Source organism: Orcinus orca, chromosome 17, assembly GCF_937001465.1.
Source record: "Orcinus orca chromosome 17, mOrcOrc1.1, whole genome shotgun sequence".
NCBI lineage: Eukaryota > Metazoa > Chordata > Mammalia > Artiodactyla > Delphinidae > Orcinus > Orcinus orca.
The window spans coordinates 71473510-71492426 of record NC_064575.1 but is presented as its reverse complement, the minus strand read 5'-3'; the positions used below and the strand labels follow the sequence as shown (position 1 = coordinate 71492426).

Sequence of the window (18917 nt, the reverse complement as noted above, 5' to 3'; positions counted from 1 at the left end):
TAATAGAGAGTGATATTTAGAAAAGAACTGGGCACTAGGTATGTTCATTACTACGGCGGTGTTACTGCTCCCAGGTCCTATGCGTGGACAAAGCTAGGAAATATATGTACACATAATTCATGCACTTTCTCATACACACACCTCTGTTCATTTCTATGTCTGTCTATACATGCTCAAAACCAGGAGTTCACACAGATATACCCAATTACAATCCAGTTCCACAGGGTTCAGTCGAGTATTCTCCCTTTCCAGGTTTGTAATTCCCCTTTCCAATAGTGAGGAATCTGGCCCCCATCATCCTCAATCTATTTACTCATTTGACCAAACCTCCCCTCTTTCCCATGATTGCCCTGCCCCCAGGCAGACACGTTCTGACTCTCTGGCTGGGCTAACACAGTTTTCCCTCCCATCCACCCACCCTCACTGCACAGATGCCTGCCTTAATCAATCCCACCTAATTGCTTTTTCATTAATTGTCCGGCAAAGGAAGAGAAGACGAGGACGAGTAAGGATCAATTCTTTAAAACTCCTAGATCTAGTATACTGACAATAATGTACAAAGGAAACTGTGTTCTTTCTAAACAATTAACAGACATTAACTGATAAATTAGCAATAATAAAATTTTAAATTTAAGGGGAAAAAAGCTACTAGAGATGCTGTTAAAACCAGAACTTTAATTCTCTGAAAAAGTAATCCAACCATTTTATCTTTCTATTCTTTCTCACGTTATTCTACCAACACTTATGACAGAGTTTTACAAAGTGCCTGAAATACATTAAGAACTTAATAAATCTTTCCGAATGAATAATTAATAGCAGGTACTAAAATAGTCAAGGAGTTAATTACTTGGTAAATAGCCAAAGTATCTGCTCACCTGTTTCCATACAAGTCAAAAACATAGATATTTCCTTGATGGTCCCCAGCAATTAAAGAATCACCTGAGCTATCAAAAGCCACATTCAAAAATCGTAAAACTTTGGGCAGGTAGTCAGAAGTGTTGTGAATGATGTTCACTATAATTCTGTCAAAAAAAACAAAAACAAGAACCATTAAATTCTATGTCAAGCATTACTTGTCATGAAAACCATGGATTTTGTAGTATGCCTCACTAATGTTGAAGTTTTCTGCCTACCCCGTCTTCCCTCTCCTATTGCTGCGGCTCCTCTGCCTCTCCTAGAGGCAACCCTACAAGGATTTCTGAAAACTGTCCTGGAAGTTATTGTCAAAGTAGCTACCATTCATTTATTTATCAAATAGCTGAAAACCCAGGGTGTCAGACACTGAACAAGCCAGGAGCTAAGAGTAGTTGATAGACAGGAGCCCTGCCCTCAGGAAGCTTTCAGTTTAGTAGTAAAGACAGACACTAAAAAATATAAACACACACGAAGAGATTTATAAACTGTGATTAAGTCACAGACAACAGGATATGATAAGAAAATGTATTTCTGATTGAGTAGTTGAATTGTTACATCAAGCAACAGACCCATGATAAAAACAATGAAGTAATTAGTGACAAGTAGAGAGTTTTATATAAATCACAAGCTACCACATGTAAGAAAAAATTCAATTCAATATCCTAACTTTAAGATATCCTAATGAGATTTTGTTTCTGTGATTACAGAACGTTCCAAGTGTACACGAGTTTTATTTTTAGGTATATTTGTCTAAAGCTATTATTTTTTGAGAGGAAGATCATGTACCATGTATCTGCTGAAAAGAAAACTGTTATAAAACTTGTAGCACAAATTAACTAACTCTTTAAAATAATGTATGTGTTTATATTTGGGTCATGAAGACCAGAAAAGTCCCATTCTCTCCTGCAACAAGTTTTCAAATCATGAAATTTTTTATCTTAATTGACTTTCTACGAATTTGAATTTTAATATTTGAAACATCTGCCTCATTATCACTTCATTTAAAAAACACTACATTGAATTAAGTATATCAAACATTTTCTACAGCGTATCTAAAAATAAGGCTTTCAGACTCATTGGGTGAAACAGTACACTTATTTTTAATCTAGTCCCTGACAAAGATTCTTAGCTTGACCAAACTTTAGTCAGGTTCCCAAACCTTCTCCTAGGCCCTTCTGTGCACTCCCTTATAAAATCTACTTTTAGCAAGAATGCTGCTTAGTCAGTTTAATCAGAACCCCCCTACCCTCAATACTACTTTCCTTGACATCAGATGGGTTCCTCATTCTCCACCATCTCCCAAGTGATGTCTGATCACCTTGGCCTGTCTTCAGCAGGAATCCTGTGAGGTAGATTTAGCCAGAACTCCCTTAACCCCAGATGTTTTCTCTTAGTAATTTTCCATCCAGCGACCCCTCCCACCCTTCTCCTTGGCTATAGCTTCCCACTTGCCCAGGCTGTATTCAGAACTGAGCCCAGTTCTACCCTGTGGTCTTGTTTCCTCTATTGCAACAGTCCTGAATACAGTCTGTTTTTACGTTAACTACTGTCCAGCTCTGGTTTTTGTTTGACATTCCCAAAGGGGGATGGGGGGATAAATGTATTGAAATAATAAGTAACAACATCAAAATGTTCCCTGGCAATTAAGCTCAGACCAAGCAAACGACTTTTCCCTCCAGTCTTTTTTCTGTAACATTTATTATGTGTCTGGATTACATGATCACTGTTCAAAATATGGAAAATACAGAAAAACACTAATAATTTGATTATAACCCTATCATCATGATATAATCACATTTAATAGCAAAATTCTGTCCTTCTGATTTTTCATATAAATCACACACGCAAATATTTAAAACGGATTTTCAATTGCTCACAATTTGCCTGATAGAGTTCCTCAGTCCTTAAACATAGTAAAAACATCAAATATTTACTGAACACCAAGCTGCATGAGACACTAATTCCCTAAGACAATCTTGCTGTTAAGTATGATTATTTTCACTTACAGCCTAAGAGATTAACTTGCCCAAGGTCACAGAGCTAGTGAGTGGACATTTACTTCAACTAAAGTGCGTCTGACTCCGCAGTCAATGCTCCTTGCTTCTCTCAACACCGTAACAACGGGTTTTATTGAACAGAAAGAAAGCTATGTTTTAGTGGAAGAAACAAATGAGGATACTTGCACTCGTTTCTTTCATTTTTTGAATCTTGCATGTGTATCTAGATATTTTATAACAGCAAGAAAGAGAATTATTTTGGGTTGGCATAACTTTTACAACATTTAGAGAATGTGAGAAGTAAGGGTGCTATTTACATAAACTCCAAATTTGAAAATGAAAACCTCTACTGAAGTACCCCTATTCTAGATAAAATGTTTATTCAATGGAGTTGACGGGACAGCAGTATTGTTAGGGGACTGATAGCAACCAGAAACCAAAGAAACTAATGGTACAATGTGCAGCAGTGTGCTTTGGGCATCTGTAGTTGGCACTGATTTGTTGAGGAGCAAGCAAAGGATCAACAGAAAAATCATGAGAACAAGAAACACACTGCAATATGAGTGCAAGTGAGGCAGCAAAGTCCACGGGATCCGAAGGAATTAGAAGCAATAAGGTTAATCTGTGTGCAGCAACTGGAACCAAGATGGTACCACTTTGGGATAAAGGCTTCCATTAAAGTCACCCAGGAGCCTCAAACAGGACAGATACCTGGGGACTGAATGAAAAGAAGAGTTGGGGAGGGGATGAATGGGCAGGGCAACAGCAATTTTTAGGGCAGTGAGAATACTTTGTATGAGACCGTAATGGTGGATGAGTCATTATACATTTGTCCAAACCTACAGAATGTAGAACACCAAGACTGAATCCTAATGTTAACTGTGGAATTTGGGTAATAATGATGTCTTCATGCAGGTTCATCAATTGCAACAAATATCTAATGGAGAATATTAATAGGGGCAGGCTAGGCATGTGTGGGAGCAGGGGGTATAAGGGAAATCTCTGTACCTTCCTCTCAATTTTGCTGTGAACCTAAAACTGTCCTAAAGAAACAAAGGTTATCAAAAAAAAAAAAAAAAAGCAGCAGCAACTATAGCCTTACTAGAAAGAGTGCCCTACCTTGTGAACCGCAACCCCTTCCTCCACCGCTATCATCACCATACACGTTAATACGTAAACTCCAAGAGAACCAGAAGTTTGTTTTGGTCCACAGCTGTCCCTCAGCGCTTAGAAGCTTGGCACATAGTAAGTGCTCATCAAATAGTCGATGAGCGAATGCTTGCCTGAATACAAACAATGATTCAAGGATGGATAAACTGCGGCATTTGGAAGGGGGAGAAATGCATTGTTCTCCTCCTCCCGCAACAGTTCCTCCTCCTGAGTTCTTTCCCAGCTGGAATAACTAATGAGTATTTACTGAGCATCAACTGCGTGCCAGGAATACTACAGGGATTGTGTTAATTAAGGCAGGCAGTCCTGGTACTCACCAGAAACTCAAATTCCCTGGCATAAACCAGGACCTCCCGCTCCACGTTGATTCTAATGAGACCCCGTCCCCAGGACTGGGAGGGGGGTCTCTAAGGATCATGAAACTCAGGGCACTTGCTCGAGGTCACCCAACCCAGGTATCCGGGGCAGGATCAGAGTCAGGACCCGAACCTCCATCCGGCCCCCCGCACCCCTTCCCGAGATCCTCCCCAACAGCCCCTCCAACGCCTCGCCAAAGACGCGGACCCGCCCCTCGCCGGCGGCCATCCCCCTCCACAGCGCGCGCCTCCCGCCGCGGCCTTTACCCGTCCCGAGTGGCCGGGGATGGTTTGCGGTGCCATATCTTGCCGCTCTCCTTGTTGCCCAGGTTTATGCTCTGCATATCGCAGTCCGCGCCCGACCGTCGCCTGTCCAGCGGACAACGGTCCCGGCGCCTTTCCGGCTCGCCCCGCGCTTCCTGCCCGGGAAACTTGAGCGCCGGCCGTGGTTGCCCGTATCCCCGCCGACCGTACCAACAGCGCGCAGGCCGCCGATCGGACGGCGCTAAACCCCGCCCAGGCGACCCCTCCCGCTCAGACCAATGGAATCAGCCTACGACCTTCTCCCTTAGACTCCGCCCCCTTTCGCGGTCCGTTCTCCCCTCCCCACCCCCCCCAAAACCTTCTGGGAATCGTAGTTTTCTGCAGGTGTAACCTGGCGCGCGGAATCGGCTTGGGATTTCTGCTTGCTGGGGCCCTCGCTGGGTTTTAGGCGTTCAACGGAAGCAATAAAAGTGATTTTTCCCCAGGGCCCCCAGATCCCGTTTCACGTTGCGTTTAGGGATTGAGGAGTTGTACAGACAACTAATAGAGAAGCAAGGACCCAAATGCATTGAGAATTGAAGGGTTCCTTTTATAGAACATTCGGGTTCAAAAAAGAACCTTGATGGAGTCCACTCTTCTTGGCCTTTTCATCATCGTCATGAATGTTGTTTTAATTCCGTAGTCTAACAAGAGGCTCCAGTATTATGGCGTCGGATCCACCAGTCATGCACCGGTAAAGCAATGTCATGAACAACCAGCTGCGTTGACGCCAGAGAAATTCTTTTTGGTAAATATTTACTTAGAACTTGTATAGTGCTTACTTGGTATCAAACACTCTTCTAAGTGCTTTAGGACTATTAACTCATTTAAGTTTTTTAATCCTCATAACAAACCTACAACATTGGTGATACTGTCACCTTCATCTTTAGTGCTTTATGAGGTAGTGTATTGGTTTGCTGAGGCTTTGTGCCACAAACTTGGTGGCTAAAACAACAGAAATTTATTCTCTCACAGTTCTGGAGGCCGGAGTCTGAATCAAAGTGTTGGCAGGTCACTCCCTCCAGAGGCCCTAGGGAAGATTACTTTACCTCTTCCACCTTCTGGTGGTTGCTGGCTTCCTTGGCGTGGGACCACATCACTCCATTCTCTGCCTGCAACTTCACCAAGCCTTGTCTTTTCCTCTAATCTCTGTCTCAAACCTCCCTTTGCTTTTCTCTTATAAGAACACCTGTCCTTGGATTTAGGGCCCACCTGGATAATCTAGGATAATCTCCTCATTTCAAGATCCTTAACTTACTTACACCTGCAAAGACCCATTTTCCAAATAAGGTAAGATTCACACGTTCTGGGCATTACTCCCTGGGTATATATTTCCGGGGTCCACCATTCAACCCACTACGGGTAGAAAAATGACTTTTTACAAAATTATATGACCATGATATTTAAAAAGCGCAAACTCTAGCAGAAATACAAAACGCTCACAAAAATTTAGCAGTGTGGATTTTTAAACTTTTTCTTTTTTTTGCGGTACGCGGGCCTCTCACTGTTGTGGCCTCTCCCATTGCGGAGCACAGGCTCCGGACGCGTAGGCTCAGCGGCCGCGGCTCACGGGCCCAGGCGCTCCGCGGCATGTGGGATCTTCTCGGACCGGGGCACAAACCCGTGTCCCCTGCATCGGCAGGCGGACTCTCAACCACTGCGCCACCAGGGAAGCCCTGAATTTTAAAACTTTTGTATTGTTATCAAGGGGTAGCCCTGAGAGACAACTCTTAGTAACCCTTTGCAGAGGAGATTTTTATTTTTCAATATTTTAATTTTATTTTTATTTATTGGACTTGAGATGGTAATAAACTGTATGTATGAATGTTTGCATTATTATTCAGGAAATTTAAGGTGTTAAGCTTAAGGGCACCTAACTTGAAACAGGTTATTTCCCACATTTGTGTCTCACACAGGTAACCATACAACTTTTTATCAGTAGCAGAGACAAATCCGTTGAATGATTTCCTTAACTACTCTGGTTTAACCTGCCTGCAGCTCAGCTTGTATGGGTTGTCACAGCCTCTGTGACCATCCTATTCAATTTCAGATACATTGGTAAAGAGGTTTCCATATTACAGATCTTCTGGACACCCACTTTTCACTTATCTTTGGATTTAGTTGGACCAGATCTGAAGGTCAGGCTGGCAACTGAAGAGATGTGCACCCATGGCTGCCCACCTCCCAATTTTTTCTCTTTTTTTTTTTTCGGCCGCACCATGTGGCATGTGGGATCTTAGTTCCCCGACCTGGGATCGAATCTGCACCCCCTGCATTTGAAGTGCAGAGTCTTAACCACTGGACCACCAGGGAAGTCTCTAATCGCCCAGTTTAGTAACCCAAGTTGGTAGACCGTTTTCTAGTTCCTTCTTGAATCATTACGTAGTCAATAACTGATGCATACTGTACATAGATATTTTTCAGCTTTATTGAGGTATAATTTCGCATTTAATAAACTGTACATATTTAAAGTGTATAATTTTATAAGTTTTAACGTAAATATATTCCTGTGAAACCATGACCATAATCAAGATAATGAATATATCCATCACCTCCAAAATTTTCCTTCTGCCTCTTTGCAATCTCTTTTTATCCCTACCCCACCTTGTCCATGGGCAACCACTGATCTGCTTTGTCTCTTAGATTAGTTAATATTTTCTAGAAATTTATACAAATGGGTGTTAAACTAGGTACTCTTTTTTTTTTTTTTTGATCCGGTCTCTTTCATTCAGCATAATTATTTTGAGAGTCAACTATGTTGTTGGGTATATCAGGGGTGCATATGTTTTTATTGCTGAGTAGTATTCCATGGGATTGATGTACCACAATTAGTGGTATATTCAGCTGTTGGTGAACGTTGGGATTGTTTCCAGTGTTTGGCTATTACAAAGAAAGCTGTTATGGACATTCCTGTTCAAGTCTTTGTATAAATATATGTTTTCATTTCTGATGAGTAAATTCCTAGATGTGGAATGGCTGGGCCGTATGGTAAGTGTAGGTTTAACTTTTTTTTTTTTTTTTTTTTGCTGTACGCGGGCCTCTCACCGTTGTGGCCTCTCCCGCTGCGGAGCGCAGGCTCCAGACACGCAGGCTTAGTAGCCATGGCTCACGGGCCCAGCCACTCCGCGGCATATGGGATCCTCCCGGACCGGGGCACGAACCCGTGTCCCCTGCATCGGCAGGCAGACTCTCAACCACTGCGCCACCAGGGAAGCCCAGGTTTAACTTTTTAAGAAAGTATCAGTCATTTTCAAAGTAGTTGTCATTTTACATACCCACCGATACTGGATAGTGTAGGATAGTTTCAGATACTCCGTATCTATGATGAGTCTTTGTCATTATAGCCGTTCTAGGAGTGTGGTGGTACTTCATGGTGAGTTTATTTTGTGTGGGATCCTGGTTCCCTGACCAGGGATCGAACCCACACCCCCTGCAGTGGAAGCTCGGAGTCTTAAGTGCTGGACCACCAGGGAACTCCCTTTCATGGTGATTTTAATTTCCATTTCTGGAATGACAAATGATGCTCAGTATCTTTTCATGGGATTTTTTGCCTTCTGCATATATCTGCTCAAATCTTTTGCCTGATTTATAATTGGGTTGTTTTCTTATTATTGAGTTTTGAGGATTCTGTATATGTTCTGGATATAGGCCTTTTATCATGTTTATGTTCTGCAAATATTTTCTCCTAGTCTTTGTCTTGTTTTTTCATCCTCTTGACCATGTCTTTGAATGCACAGAAACTATTAATATGGATGAAGGGTTGACCAAGTCAGTCACCGTGGAAGGAAACCAAACAGGCAACAGTTGGATGACAAAGGTCCGTTGACATATTGTGTAGAAAAGCTGACATTGCACAGGAAAGAGTTCTGTTTCATCAGTAAAACAGAAATGTTTGTCATGCTGCTAACTGACACAAACCCAGGCAACGTTTTCCGTTTCCTAGACAACTATTTGGCCCTGTAAGGAAAGGGGTGAGGAGGCCAAAGCCATTACAGGTGAACTATGACATAGTGCATGTCCCCCAACCTTTAAACATGAATCAGAACAGAAAAGGAAAATCAAAGGGTTGTGTTCCAAGTTGCTTAAATAAATATTCATGCCTAGGGGTTCTCATAAAACATACATGAAAGCAACCAAGGGTAGTATTTCATGTGGAATCAAAAGGATTTGACACCTACAGTTGAAATGGTACAGTATCAAAGCAGAGGGGAAAATGTGATGTTGATCTTGACAGGCAGCAAGATCAGTCCCACATACAGTGAGAAACAACTCACATAAACTAGGGTTTCTAAAAGGCCTCCTCCAGACTAAAGGAAGGAGGAGACCAGAGGGTGAAGCTCCCTCTTCCACGGCAGAGTGGGCAGTGGTTGCAAGTTTCTCATCTTTACAGCCCTTACGTGTGGCCAGGAGAGGAGTAGGACTTAGAATTCTTGATCTCTATCTCGTCCAAAGCTGTCCTAAGAAGCAAGGACAGCCTAGAGCCACCTCTGCCTTAGCTGCAACTGCATAATATCCCATCTTATGGATGCAGCATAATTTAATAATTCCCCTATTTTGGGCAGTTGGGTTTAAAAAAATTATATGCAAACATTATGCCAGAGAAATTAATATCTAAGTGTGTAATTGTAGGCACTGGTATAAGCCAGCTCAGGAAGCTTCTATAGGGAAGCTTAAACCTTCCAAATTATGCTCTGCATGTAGTGGCCTATTCCAAAGGCCTCCCTGGGCAGAGGGCTGTGGAGTCAGAGAATGCTGGGAATATCTCCCATAGGACTGGATAACTATTCTTGATTCACAGGCTCCTAATAACTTGTGGGCTCAGAGGACAGACGATCCATCACGTGTGACAGGATGCCAGTAAACCATGAGTAAAATGCCTCTAAGTGCTGTAAGGGAGGAAGGCAAACTGATTGGGCTAAGCATTCATTGTCCACTGAAGTATTCTAGGGCAGCGTGGCATCCTTCCTGCCCGCTCTGGGCAGTGTGTGGAGAGAGGCCACAGAGCCGAGTGAGGATGAACACTTTCATGGCAGAGCAAAATCTTTGGAGATGGTCTTTGGGGGACACCAAGTCCACCGTCTCCCCAGATTGCCAACATTCTGATTAAAGGCAACTTTCCTTTCTACCAAATTCTGCGAGTATTGATTTTTTTCAAGCAGCGAGCAGCCCGACCTGATTTGGTAACATTTTCATTGCCCTAAAAATCCTCTGTGCTCCACCTATATTCATCCCTCCCCCCTCTCTAACTCTCTAAGTATTTTTGTTACTTTCATTATATAGATGGCTTTGAAAACTACTGCAAGCAGCTATCCACGGGAGGAAAGAGAAAGATAAGATAGAGATGCACAGTGGGGCGGGCTCTTTCACCTATAGACCTTAGAAGGGTGTTGTCTTTGTTAGTGAAGTAGTGGGCTGGACGCTGGTTCCATCTGCTTGACCCTTCAGAGAATTCTATGCGAGGACGCAGACGTGGACAGGTGCGGGTTGGCATAGGTAACCACTTTTCACTTCGTTATTACATAGTTTCTTCTTTGGTCTTGCTTGCTTTTATTTTTTAATCCTATAGAAGCTCCTATTTGAATTTTGCGTAAAATTAAAATTTTGCATAAAATTAAAACCTCTAAGTCATAAGTACTGTGAACATAGAGTCCTAATTTCAAGTATTCTGCCCTATACTCCCCCCAAGTACATTGCACTTATTAGATCTTGTACCCTGACTAGTGGTTTGGAAAATGTGGGCAGCCTATGTGTAAAGGCATGGTACCCAGAATGCCTAAGTACATTGGCTCTAGAGCTTACGAGTACTATAACCTTGGGCAAAGTATTTAACTTCTCTGTGCCTTGATTTCTTCATCTGTAAGATCAGGCCAATAATAGTGCCAACCCCATAGAGTTGTGAAGAATTTAGAACAGCAGCTGACACATAGAAGTCGTCTCCTAGTTATTATTATTGCTATTATTTAAGCCCTTCTAGGGAGAGTACCAGTGATATGCAGATATAGTTAACAACTGGCTGTTTGGACAAAAAACTCTGGTTTGTAGAATTTGGCAATTTCTGTGGTATAAATACTCCTACTATGGCCAATTTCAAGCTGTGAATGTGATGTCATTGAATGCAGAGTTGGAGAGAGATGAGCCGTAGCACACTATTATATAGTATGGTCACCATACGGATACAATAGACACAACCCCAAGAGCACGGATAATAGTAAAATGAATTAAAATAATTTAAAAAATGATATGTTTTGAGTATTACCTTTTAAAAGATATAATTTATTTCTACCTAAGTTAATATAATTTAATATTTAATAATTGACTCAGAAAATTTAACAGTTTGCTCTTGTGAGCTAGCATGAGCCTGCTCCAGCTCTGCACTCTTTCTTACTTTCATCAACTTGGACATTTGCTAATGTTTCAGCTGACTTGCTATGTAACACAGTACCTCAAAACTTATTGGCTTAAAACAAAACTGATTTCCTGTTTTCCAGTCCTGTGAGTTGACTGGGCTCAGCTGAACAGTTCTTCTGTTCCACATGGTGTAGCCAAGATCACTCACGGTTGCATTCAGCCCAAGTTCATCTTGAACTGGAACATCCACAATGGCTTCTCATCTACCAGTGCGTCTCTCCATGTGGCCTCTGGGCCTTCAGGAGTCTAGCCTGATCTTCTTTACATGGTACTGGCTCTCAAGAAAGAAATGTTCCAATAGGACAAGCCTGAATGTGTCAGTGTTTAACAAGCCTGTTTGTATCACCATGCCCGCTAATGTCCCATTGGCTAAAGGAGGTCACATGGTCAAGTCTAGACTCAATGTAGATGGGAATTACATATGTGCAGGAATCCCGAGAGATGTATTTTGTCATAGGCTACTAATATAATGGTTGACCACGGATGACATCAGGAAATCCCAGGGCACATTTGGAGGGAGTACACATAGGAATAAAGCTTCCTTTGAGGGGAGTTGAGAGTGTTGTCCTACCGGACATGTGTGGGGTGTGCGCACATGCGCATGTGTGTGCGTGTGTGTAGGATGTATGGGGAATTGCAAATGGAGGAGGGGGAGTAGACAAGCACCACATATAACTCAGTGGTTCTCAACCAGCGGTGAGTTTGCCCCCAGAACCCCAGAGGACATTTGGCCACATCTGCAGACGTTCTTGGTTGTCATAACTGGTGAGGTTGTCATTTGCTGCCAATCACCCTTTGCACAGGGAAGCCCCTCACCAACAAATAACTGTCTAACCCAAAGTGTCAACAGTGCCGAGGCTAAGAAACCCTGTGTGTAACCTCACAGCACCAATTTCGCTGTTTAGTATGTGCTCTCTCTTCCCAACATGTTTTCCCTACTGCCTCTGACAGCACGTGCAAGATATAAAATTCTTTCCCAGCTCTCCAAATGCATGTTTAGCCTACTTGGATTGGCTTCAAACAAATGTGACAGATGTAGCCTTTCTGGATCCAGTGCCTTGCCAGGCAAGCATATGCATGTTTGCACATCACGTCTGCAAAATTCCGCGACTGAAAGAGGTCACACCTCCAACTTCCAGGAAAATATCTCAAATGACTTTTCCCCCAAGTCTTCCAGCTCTCAGAAGCTCTTGATACCTCTCTTTGCTCGCTTCTCCAGGGAAGCTATTCTGTTCTGTTCCTCATTATGCTAAGGTTACATTTGCCCTATCTGAGCAAAAGAATCCTCACTCATTAGTTCAGTAAATGTCAATGGAACGCATCTTGCTGGCCAGGGCTGTCCTGGGTGCTGGGGTGCAGCAGGGAATGAGACACAGTTGCCTTTGCATGGAGCTTGCCGTTCTAGTTGGGAAGACAGACAACAACTAATGGAATAAATAGATGATATCATGTTAGGTAATGAAAAGTGAAGACAATTTTAAGCAGGGTAAAGGGATGAGAACAATGGGGGTGGGGTGATACTCTGATTAAGGGGTTTAGGGAAGGCACTGTTGAGGGATGCTGTCTGATCAGGGAACTGGACGCTGAGCGGGAGGGAGACACAATGACAGGTTCCCCACAGTGTACTCATTGCACAGTGTGGGAGCTTAGTATTTGGTTCCCAGGGCTGCTGTCACCAAGTATCACACATTGGGTGGCTTAAAACAACCAGATGTATCCTCTATGTCTCCAGAGGTCAGAGGTCTGCAGTCAAGGTACTGGCAGGGTTGATTCCTTCTGGAGGCTCTACGGAGCATCTGTTCCCTACCTCTCTCCTAACTCCTGGGGGTGGCTGGCAATCCTTGGTGTCCCTCGCTTTGTAAACGCATTACTCCAATCTCTGCTCTTGTCTTCACACGGCCTTCTCCCCTGTGTGTGTCTGTGTCTGTTTTCTCTTTTTATAAGGAAACCAAGTCATTGCTAATCCAGTAGTTTAGCTCACCCTAATCTAGTCTAACCTCATTTTAACTTAATTACATCTGCAAAGACTCTATTGTCAAATAAGGTCATGGTCACAGGTACTGGGGGTTAGGACATTAATATATCTTTTGGGGGAATACAATTCAACCCATACCATGATTGTTTTGGGTTCTCACAATGACTAGGGGCACAACTGGCCTTTAGAACAGGGGGCAGGGATGCTAGGTAGGCATCCTGGAGTGTATAAACTGGTCCCAAACCCTTTTGAATGTTACCAAGATATTCCTGTAAATGAAAACCCTGTTTGTAATAGCTAAACTAGAACTGAATTCTGTTTTACATATATATAAACATAAAGGATATTTACAGGGATTTTACATTCACTAAAATTTCCTAGAATGCACCTACCGTACTCATTGAGGCAAGATTGTACTTATTTTCTTTCTTCTTTTTTAAAAATTGAAATATATTTGACATATAAAATTGTGTAAATTTAAGGTGTATGTACTTGTTCTTTCTAATGTATGTGTGGATGTGTTCTTATTTCCTCTTCTTTATTACATGAAAAATGGCATTGTATATATTTATACTATTTTGCACTCTTCTTCACTTATCAAGGTATCCTGGATATCACTCCATATGGTTTTGTAGAGATCTTTCTTATTCTTTGTTTACAGCTGCATATTATTCTAATGTGTGAATGTATTATAGTTTGTTCAATCTATCTTCTATGTATGGGCACTTAGGTTCTTTCCGATAGGTTGCAGTTACAAACAGCACAATAAATAACCTTGTATCTAAGTTTTTGTACAATTTTTTTTGTACTGTTACAGGTTTATCTTCAGGTTGAATTACTAAAATTGACATTGTCAGATTAAAGGGTAAATGCATACGTTGTTTCTATTGTAATAAATTCCTTCCCTAGGGATACTAATTCTTGCCAGTCTAATAGGTGAGAAATAGTATCTGAGTATGGTTTTAAGTTGCATTTCTCTTATTATGAGAAAAGTTGAATATCTTTTAATATGTTTTCGGGTAATTTAATATATTTTTTGGTGAATTATCTGTGTATTTTGTCCACTTTCTGTTGGGTTTTTGGTCTTTTTTCCCCTCAGATTTTACAAGTTCTTTATTTACGTGGGGATATTAGTCTTCTATCTGTGATATACCTTGAAACTATTTTCTCCCACTTTGCCTTTTGACTTTGTAACTTTTTTGTTAAGTAAACATTTTATTTTTACAAAGTTCAATTTCTCTTTTTATTAATTATCTATGAACTTTGATGCCCTTTGTTATATTCAGAACTTTCCTGAGTTGTCCACCATTTTAGATAATCCTGTAACCAATGCCAATCCTGTAACCTGTGTGGCTGGTGATGTTTGAGTTACAAACATAGCATGTGGGTATGTCTGCACTTGTAGTTCTTCACTCATCATGACTTTATGTGTAACTGCAAGCAGCAGACTATTTCATTCCACCTACTGATGTAGTTGTGCCTGAACATTTATATGTTAAAATACATATTATAGTATAAATCAATTTTCTTTTATTTCTCATTTATATGATAATTAGGCACTATATTGATTTTATTGGAACTGTAATTTATAACTTATGATTTTCATTTTGGAATAGCAAATATTTGTTTTTTTAAAAAAGAAATTTATTTATTTAATTTATTTATTTTTGGCTGCACTGGGTCTTCATTTCGGTGTGCGGGCTTTCTCTAGTTGCAGCGAGCAGGGGCTGCTCTTCGTTGCGGTGCGTGGTCTTCACATTGCGGTGGCTTCTCTTGTTGTGGAGCACGGGCTCTAGGCGCGCAGGCTTCAGTAGTTGTGGCTCGCGGGCTCTAGAGCACAGGCTTTGTAGCTGTGGCACACGGGCTTAGTTGCTCCGCAGCATGTGGGATCTTCCTGGACCAGGGATTGAACCCGTGTCCCCTGCATTGGCAGGCAGATTCTTAACCACTGCGCCACCAGGGAAGCCCCAAATATTTGTTTTAAAAAGTGTGTATTTTGGACTTCCATGATGGTGCAGTGGTGAGGCAGGGAGCAGAGAGACCACTTAGAAGTCTACTGCAGAAGTTCAGTCACTAAGGAATAGTTGGGATGGGGGGTAGCATAGTGGAGATGTTGCAAAGTGGTTGGATTGGGGATATATTTTGAAGTTGGAGAGGCCAGGATTTGCTCATGAAATTTCTTCCGTCTTGTGTGAAGAGTTATACAACCCAGCCTCCACCTGAAGGAGCTTATACTCTAGAGGAGACAGCTACACACACACACACACACACACACGTAATTATAAAACAGAGAGCTAAGTGCAATGATGGTGATTTGTGTAAGGTGTTCTAGGAGTAATAGAGGAAGCGTGTGGAGCATTGACCTAGGATGGGGAGTCAGGGAAAATTTCTAGAATGAATCATAATTCATCCATTCCGCAAGTATTTCTTGAGCACCCATTATGTATCAGGCACAGATGTAAGCACTGGGGATACAAAAGTGAACAAAACAAAGTCTCCATCCTTGTGGAGCTCACCTGCTAGAGCTCACAAGTCTGAGACCCTCTTCTTTTTTGGTGGAAGCAATCAGTACTTGTTGTATACGTAACATGACTCATTGGTGTTATTCAACTGTAGTCACAGGATTCTGGAAGGCCATTCCCTCGAGGCACCTGAATGTTTTCAGAGGGAAAGAAAAGGAAGAGGAGGGGAGAGTTTTGGCTGGAGTGGGAGGGAGGGAGGGCAGGTAGGGCTGGATCGACACCTTTAGAGTCAGACCCTAAATCTAAAAAGATGAAGGTACCTACTCCCGTTTGTAATTCAAAATCAGAAACAACAGATTATCTGATTGGGCGATTCTATCGATAGATAAATTCACTGAGGCCCTGCTTTGCTGGTGTCCTAAACCTGTTCATCATTTACCAGTGGCTGGTGAAGAGGACTGGCCATCTGGGTTGTGGATAGGCTGAGAGCCAGAGCCTGTCCCTACGTGGAAACCGGAATTTGATTGGGAACTCAGCTGGAGGTGCCGGGGATCTGATTCTTCTCCAACGCTATGCAGAGCTCAAGGGAAATGACCCTGTAGCCTAAGCTTTCTATGGCTGAAAAGCAGTATGACAATATGCAGAAAGTGGGCAGATCCAGGTTTTGTTGGGCCTGAAGTTTATACAATTTGAGGGGCCCTCTTGAAGGAAAAAGAGTAAAATTATGAATACAAAATTAAGGGAAATCCTTGGAAGAGCCGTGTGAGGGGTCCGGTAGCCTAATGTTGATTAGCTTTACAATCAGGTGATCTCCGGGAATAATAGTCATAAGGATGTTTGTATCCTTTCATCTCAGAATCCCACTCCTAGAAATCTGTTCCGTAGAATTATTGAGAGGCAGTGTGGCACAGTAGTTAAGAGCAAGATAAAATGCAAGGTCCTTTCAGTAAACTACAAAGTCTTGTCTGATTCTTCCTTTCTCTCTCTGAACTTCTGCCCAACTCCCTCTCCACTCGGCCACGCTGGTCTTCGTGCTGTACCGCCTCCGTTCCAGGCACCATCCCACTTCTGGGCCTTTGCTGGTCCTTCTACCTGAACTGCTGTTCCCCCAGATATCCACATTGTTTGTTCTTTCACCTCCTTAAGACCTTTACTAAAATAGCTCCTGAGGTCACAGTGAAGCCTTTCCTGACCAACCCAAATCTCTTTCTCTTTATTTTTTTCCCTAGCATTTATCAACAGTTTTCTACTAAACTTCTTACTTTTACCCCTTTCAACTGTCTTTCTACATCCTGTAAGATGTAACCTCTAAGAGGACAGAATTATTTGTCAATTTGGTTTACAGCTGGATCCTCAATGCCTACAAGAGTACCCGGTACAATAACAAGCTCCTGTGGTCTGATTGTTGGTGTTTTTCCCAAATTCTCCCCAAAGTGCTGAAATCCTACTGCCCAATGTGATGTAGGAGGTGGGGCCTTTTGTAGGCTCCACCCTCATGATGAGGTTAACACCCTTATGAAAGAGATCTGGGAGAGCTCCCTTGCCCCTTCCACCAGTGTGAGGATGTGATGGAGAAGTCTGCAACATGAAGAGGGCCTTCACCAGAACCTGGCCCTGCTGGCACCCTGGTCTTGGACTTCCAGCCTCCAGAATTGTGAGAAATAAATTTCTGTTGCTTATAAGCCACCCAATCTATGGAACTTTGTTATAGCAGCTGGTTCAGAGTAAGACACAAGTATTTGACAAAAACCTTGTTGAAGGGCCGAATTAAAGAGCACCACTGGGCTTCCCTGGTGGCGCAGTGGTTGAGTCCGCCTGCCGATGCAGGGGACACGGGTTCATGCCCCGGTCCGGGAAGATCCCACATGCCGTGGAGCGGCTGGGCCCGTGAGCCATGGCCGCTGAGCCTGCGTGTCCGGAGCCTGTTCTCTGCAACGGGAGAGGCCACAACAGTGAGAGGCCCACGTACCACAAAAACAAAAACAAAAACAAGAAGAGCACCACCTTTGAATTCAGATAGACCTGGGTTTAAATCTTACCTATGCATCTGCTGGCAAGTGGCAAGTGACTTCACTTTTCTGAGGCTGTTTCTTCACGTATTTATTTATTTTTAAAATATGTTTTCCCTTCTATTCTTTATTTTTTTAAAGGTTTATTTTTATTATTATTATTTTTGGCCACGTTGGGTCTTTGTTGCTGTGCGGGCTCTCTCTAGTTGCGGCAAGCAGGGGCTACTCTTCGTTGCAGTGTGTGGCCTTCTCATTGTGGTGGCTTCTCTTGTTGCAGAGCAAAGGCTCTAGGTGTGCAAGCTTCAGTAGTTGTGGCACGTGGGCTCAGTAGTTGTGGCACACAGGCTTAGTTGTTCCGCGGCATGTGGCATCTTCCCAGACCAGGGATCGAACCTGTGTCCCCTGCATTGGCAGGCAGATTCTCAACCACTGCACCACCAGGGAAGTCTCCTGTTTCTTCGTTTATAAATGGAAATAAAAGTACCTCATAGGGTGATGTGTTCTTGCAAAGACTAATGGATAAAGTGCCAAACTGTTAACACTCAGTAAATGTTAGCTATTAGTGGAAAAAACAGTTAGCTATTTTATACAAAGATGTATATGCATAAAGATTTTCAAATTGTCAACACACAAAATTAATCAATGCATAGGACAACCAGTACCTATGAGTTTATAAAAACCTATGAGTTTATAAAAAGCCTTCATTATTTTCACAGAGGTACAGCAGAGTGGTTAAAAGATTGACTCAAGTCAGATAGACCTAGATGTGAGTCACCACTTACACTTATGTGACTTTCGATAAATTAATCTCTGTTTCTGTAATAATAGTACCTGCCTATGGGGGTTAGTGTAACCGAGCAGGACTCTATGAAGCCTTCCCAGAATAGACCTCCACCCATGTCCTCCGCCTACATTTTGTCTGTAGAAATAATTTAGTCAAAGAATAAATTTAATCAGAGAAGTGAGAAAATGCAGAAAGGAAAACAGTCAAGCAAGATAAAATAATAATACTTTAGCCATTAAACAAAGTTAAGGACCTTTATTTCTTCCTCAAGGACTATAGATAATATTCTGAGCCATGGCCTTTGAGCTGTTTTGCAGATACTGAAACCCCCAACCAGGTGGAAGAAGTTAACTGTATGCTGCCCACAGACATGTAGACCCCAGATGGATTGGAACCAGAAAGTTGATGATGCTGACTTCTGATTACCTCACCACCAACCAATCAGAAAAATGTCCACCAGCTGACCACTCCCTGCTCCTTGAACACTATAAAACTCACTACCCTCTCCAGGGTGGGACACACGGTTCTGAGGGCAATA

The 18917-nt window shown here is 42.4% G+C and overlaps 1 protein-coding gene and 1 long non-coding RNA gene across 7 annotated transcripts in view; one reads left to right on the top strand and one right to left on the bottom strand.

The window, feature by feature from the left end:
- Window positions 1–4934, bottom strand: part of TBC1D31 (TBC1 domain family member 31) — a 61732-nt gene extending 56798 nt beyond the window's left edge. The window contains exons 1-2 of one of the 6 annotated variants that reach the window (XM_033419866.2): window positions 4706–4934; window positions 876–1022 (exon numbers count right to left, since the gene is read on the bottom strand). In XM_033419866.2, the coding sequence (XP_033275757.1) occupies window positions 876–1022; window positions 4706–4782 (224 nt within the window). In that variant the 5' untranslated portion in view covers window positions 4783–4934. Of the gene's footprint in view, window positions 1–875; window positions 1023–4705 lie in introns of those variants that run through there. The other 5 variants (XM_033419864.2, XM_033419865.2, XM_049700528.1 and 2 more) reach the window with 5 other exon arrangements.
- A 619-nt stretch (window positions 4935–5553) lies between these two features.
- On the top strand, window positions 5554–18917 carry LOC125961740 (uncharacterized). The gene is made up of 3 exons (XR_007472687.1): window positions 5554–5642; window positions 5947–6031; window positions 18697–18917. It is a non-coding gene; the product is annotated as an uncharacterized LOC125961740 (long non-coding RNA).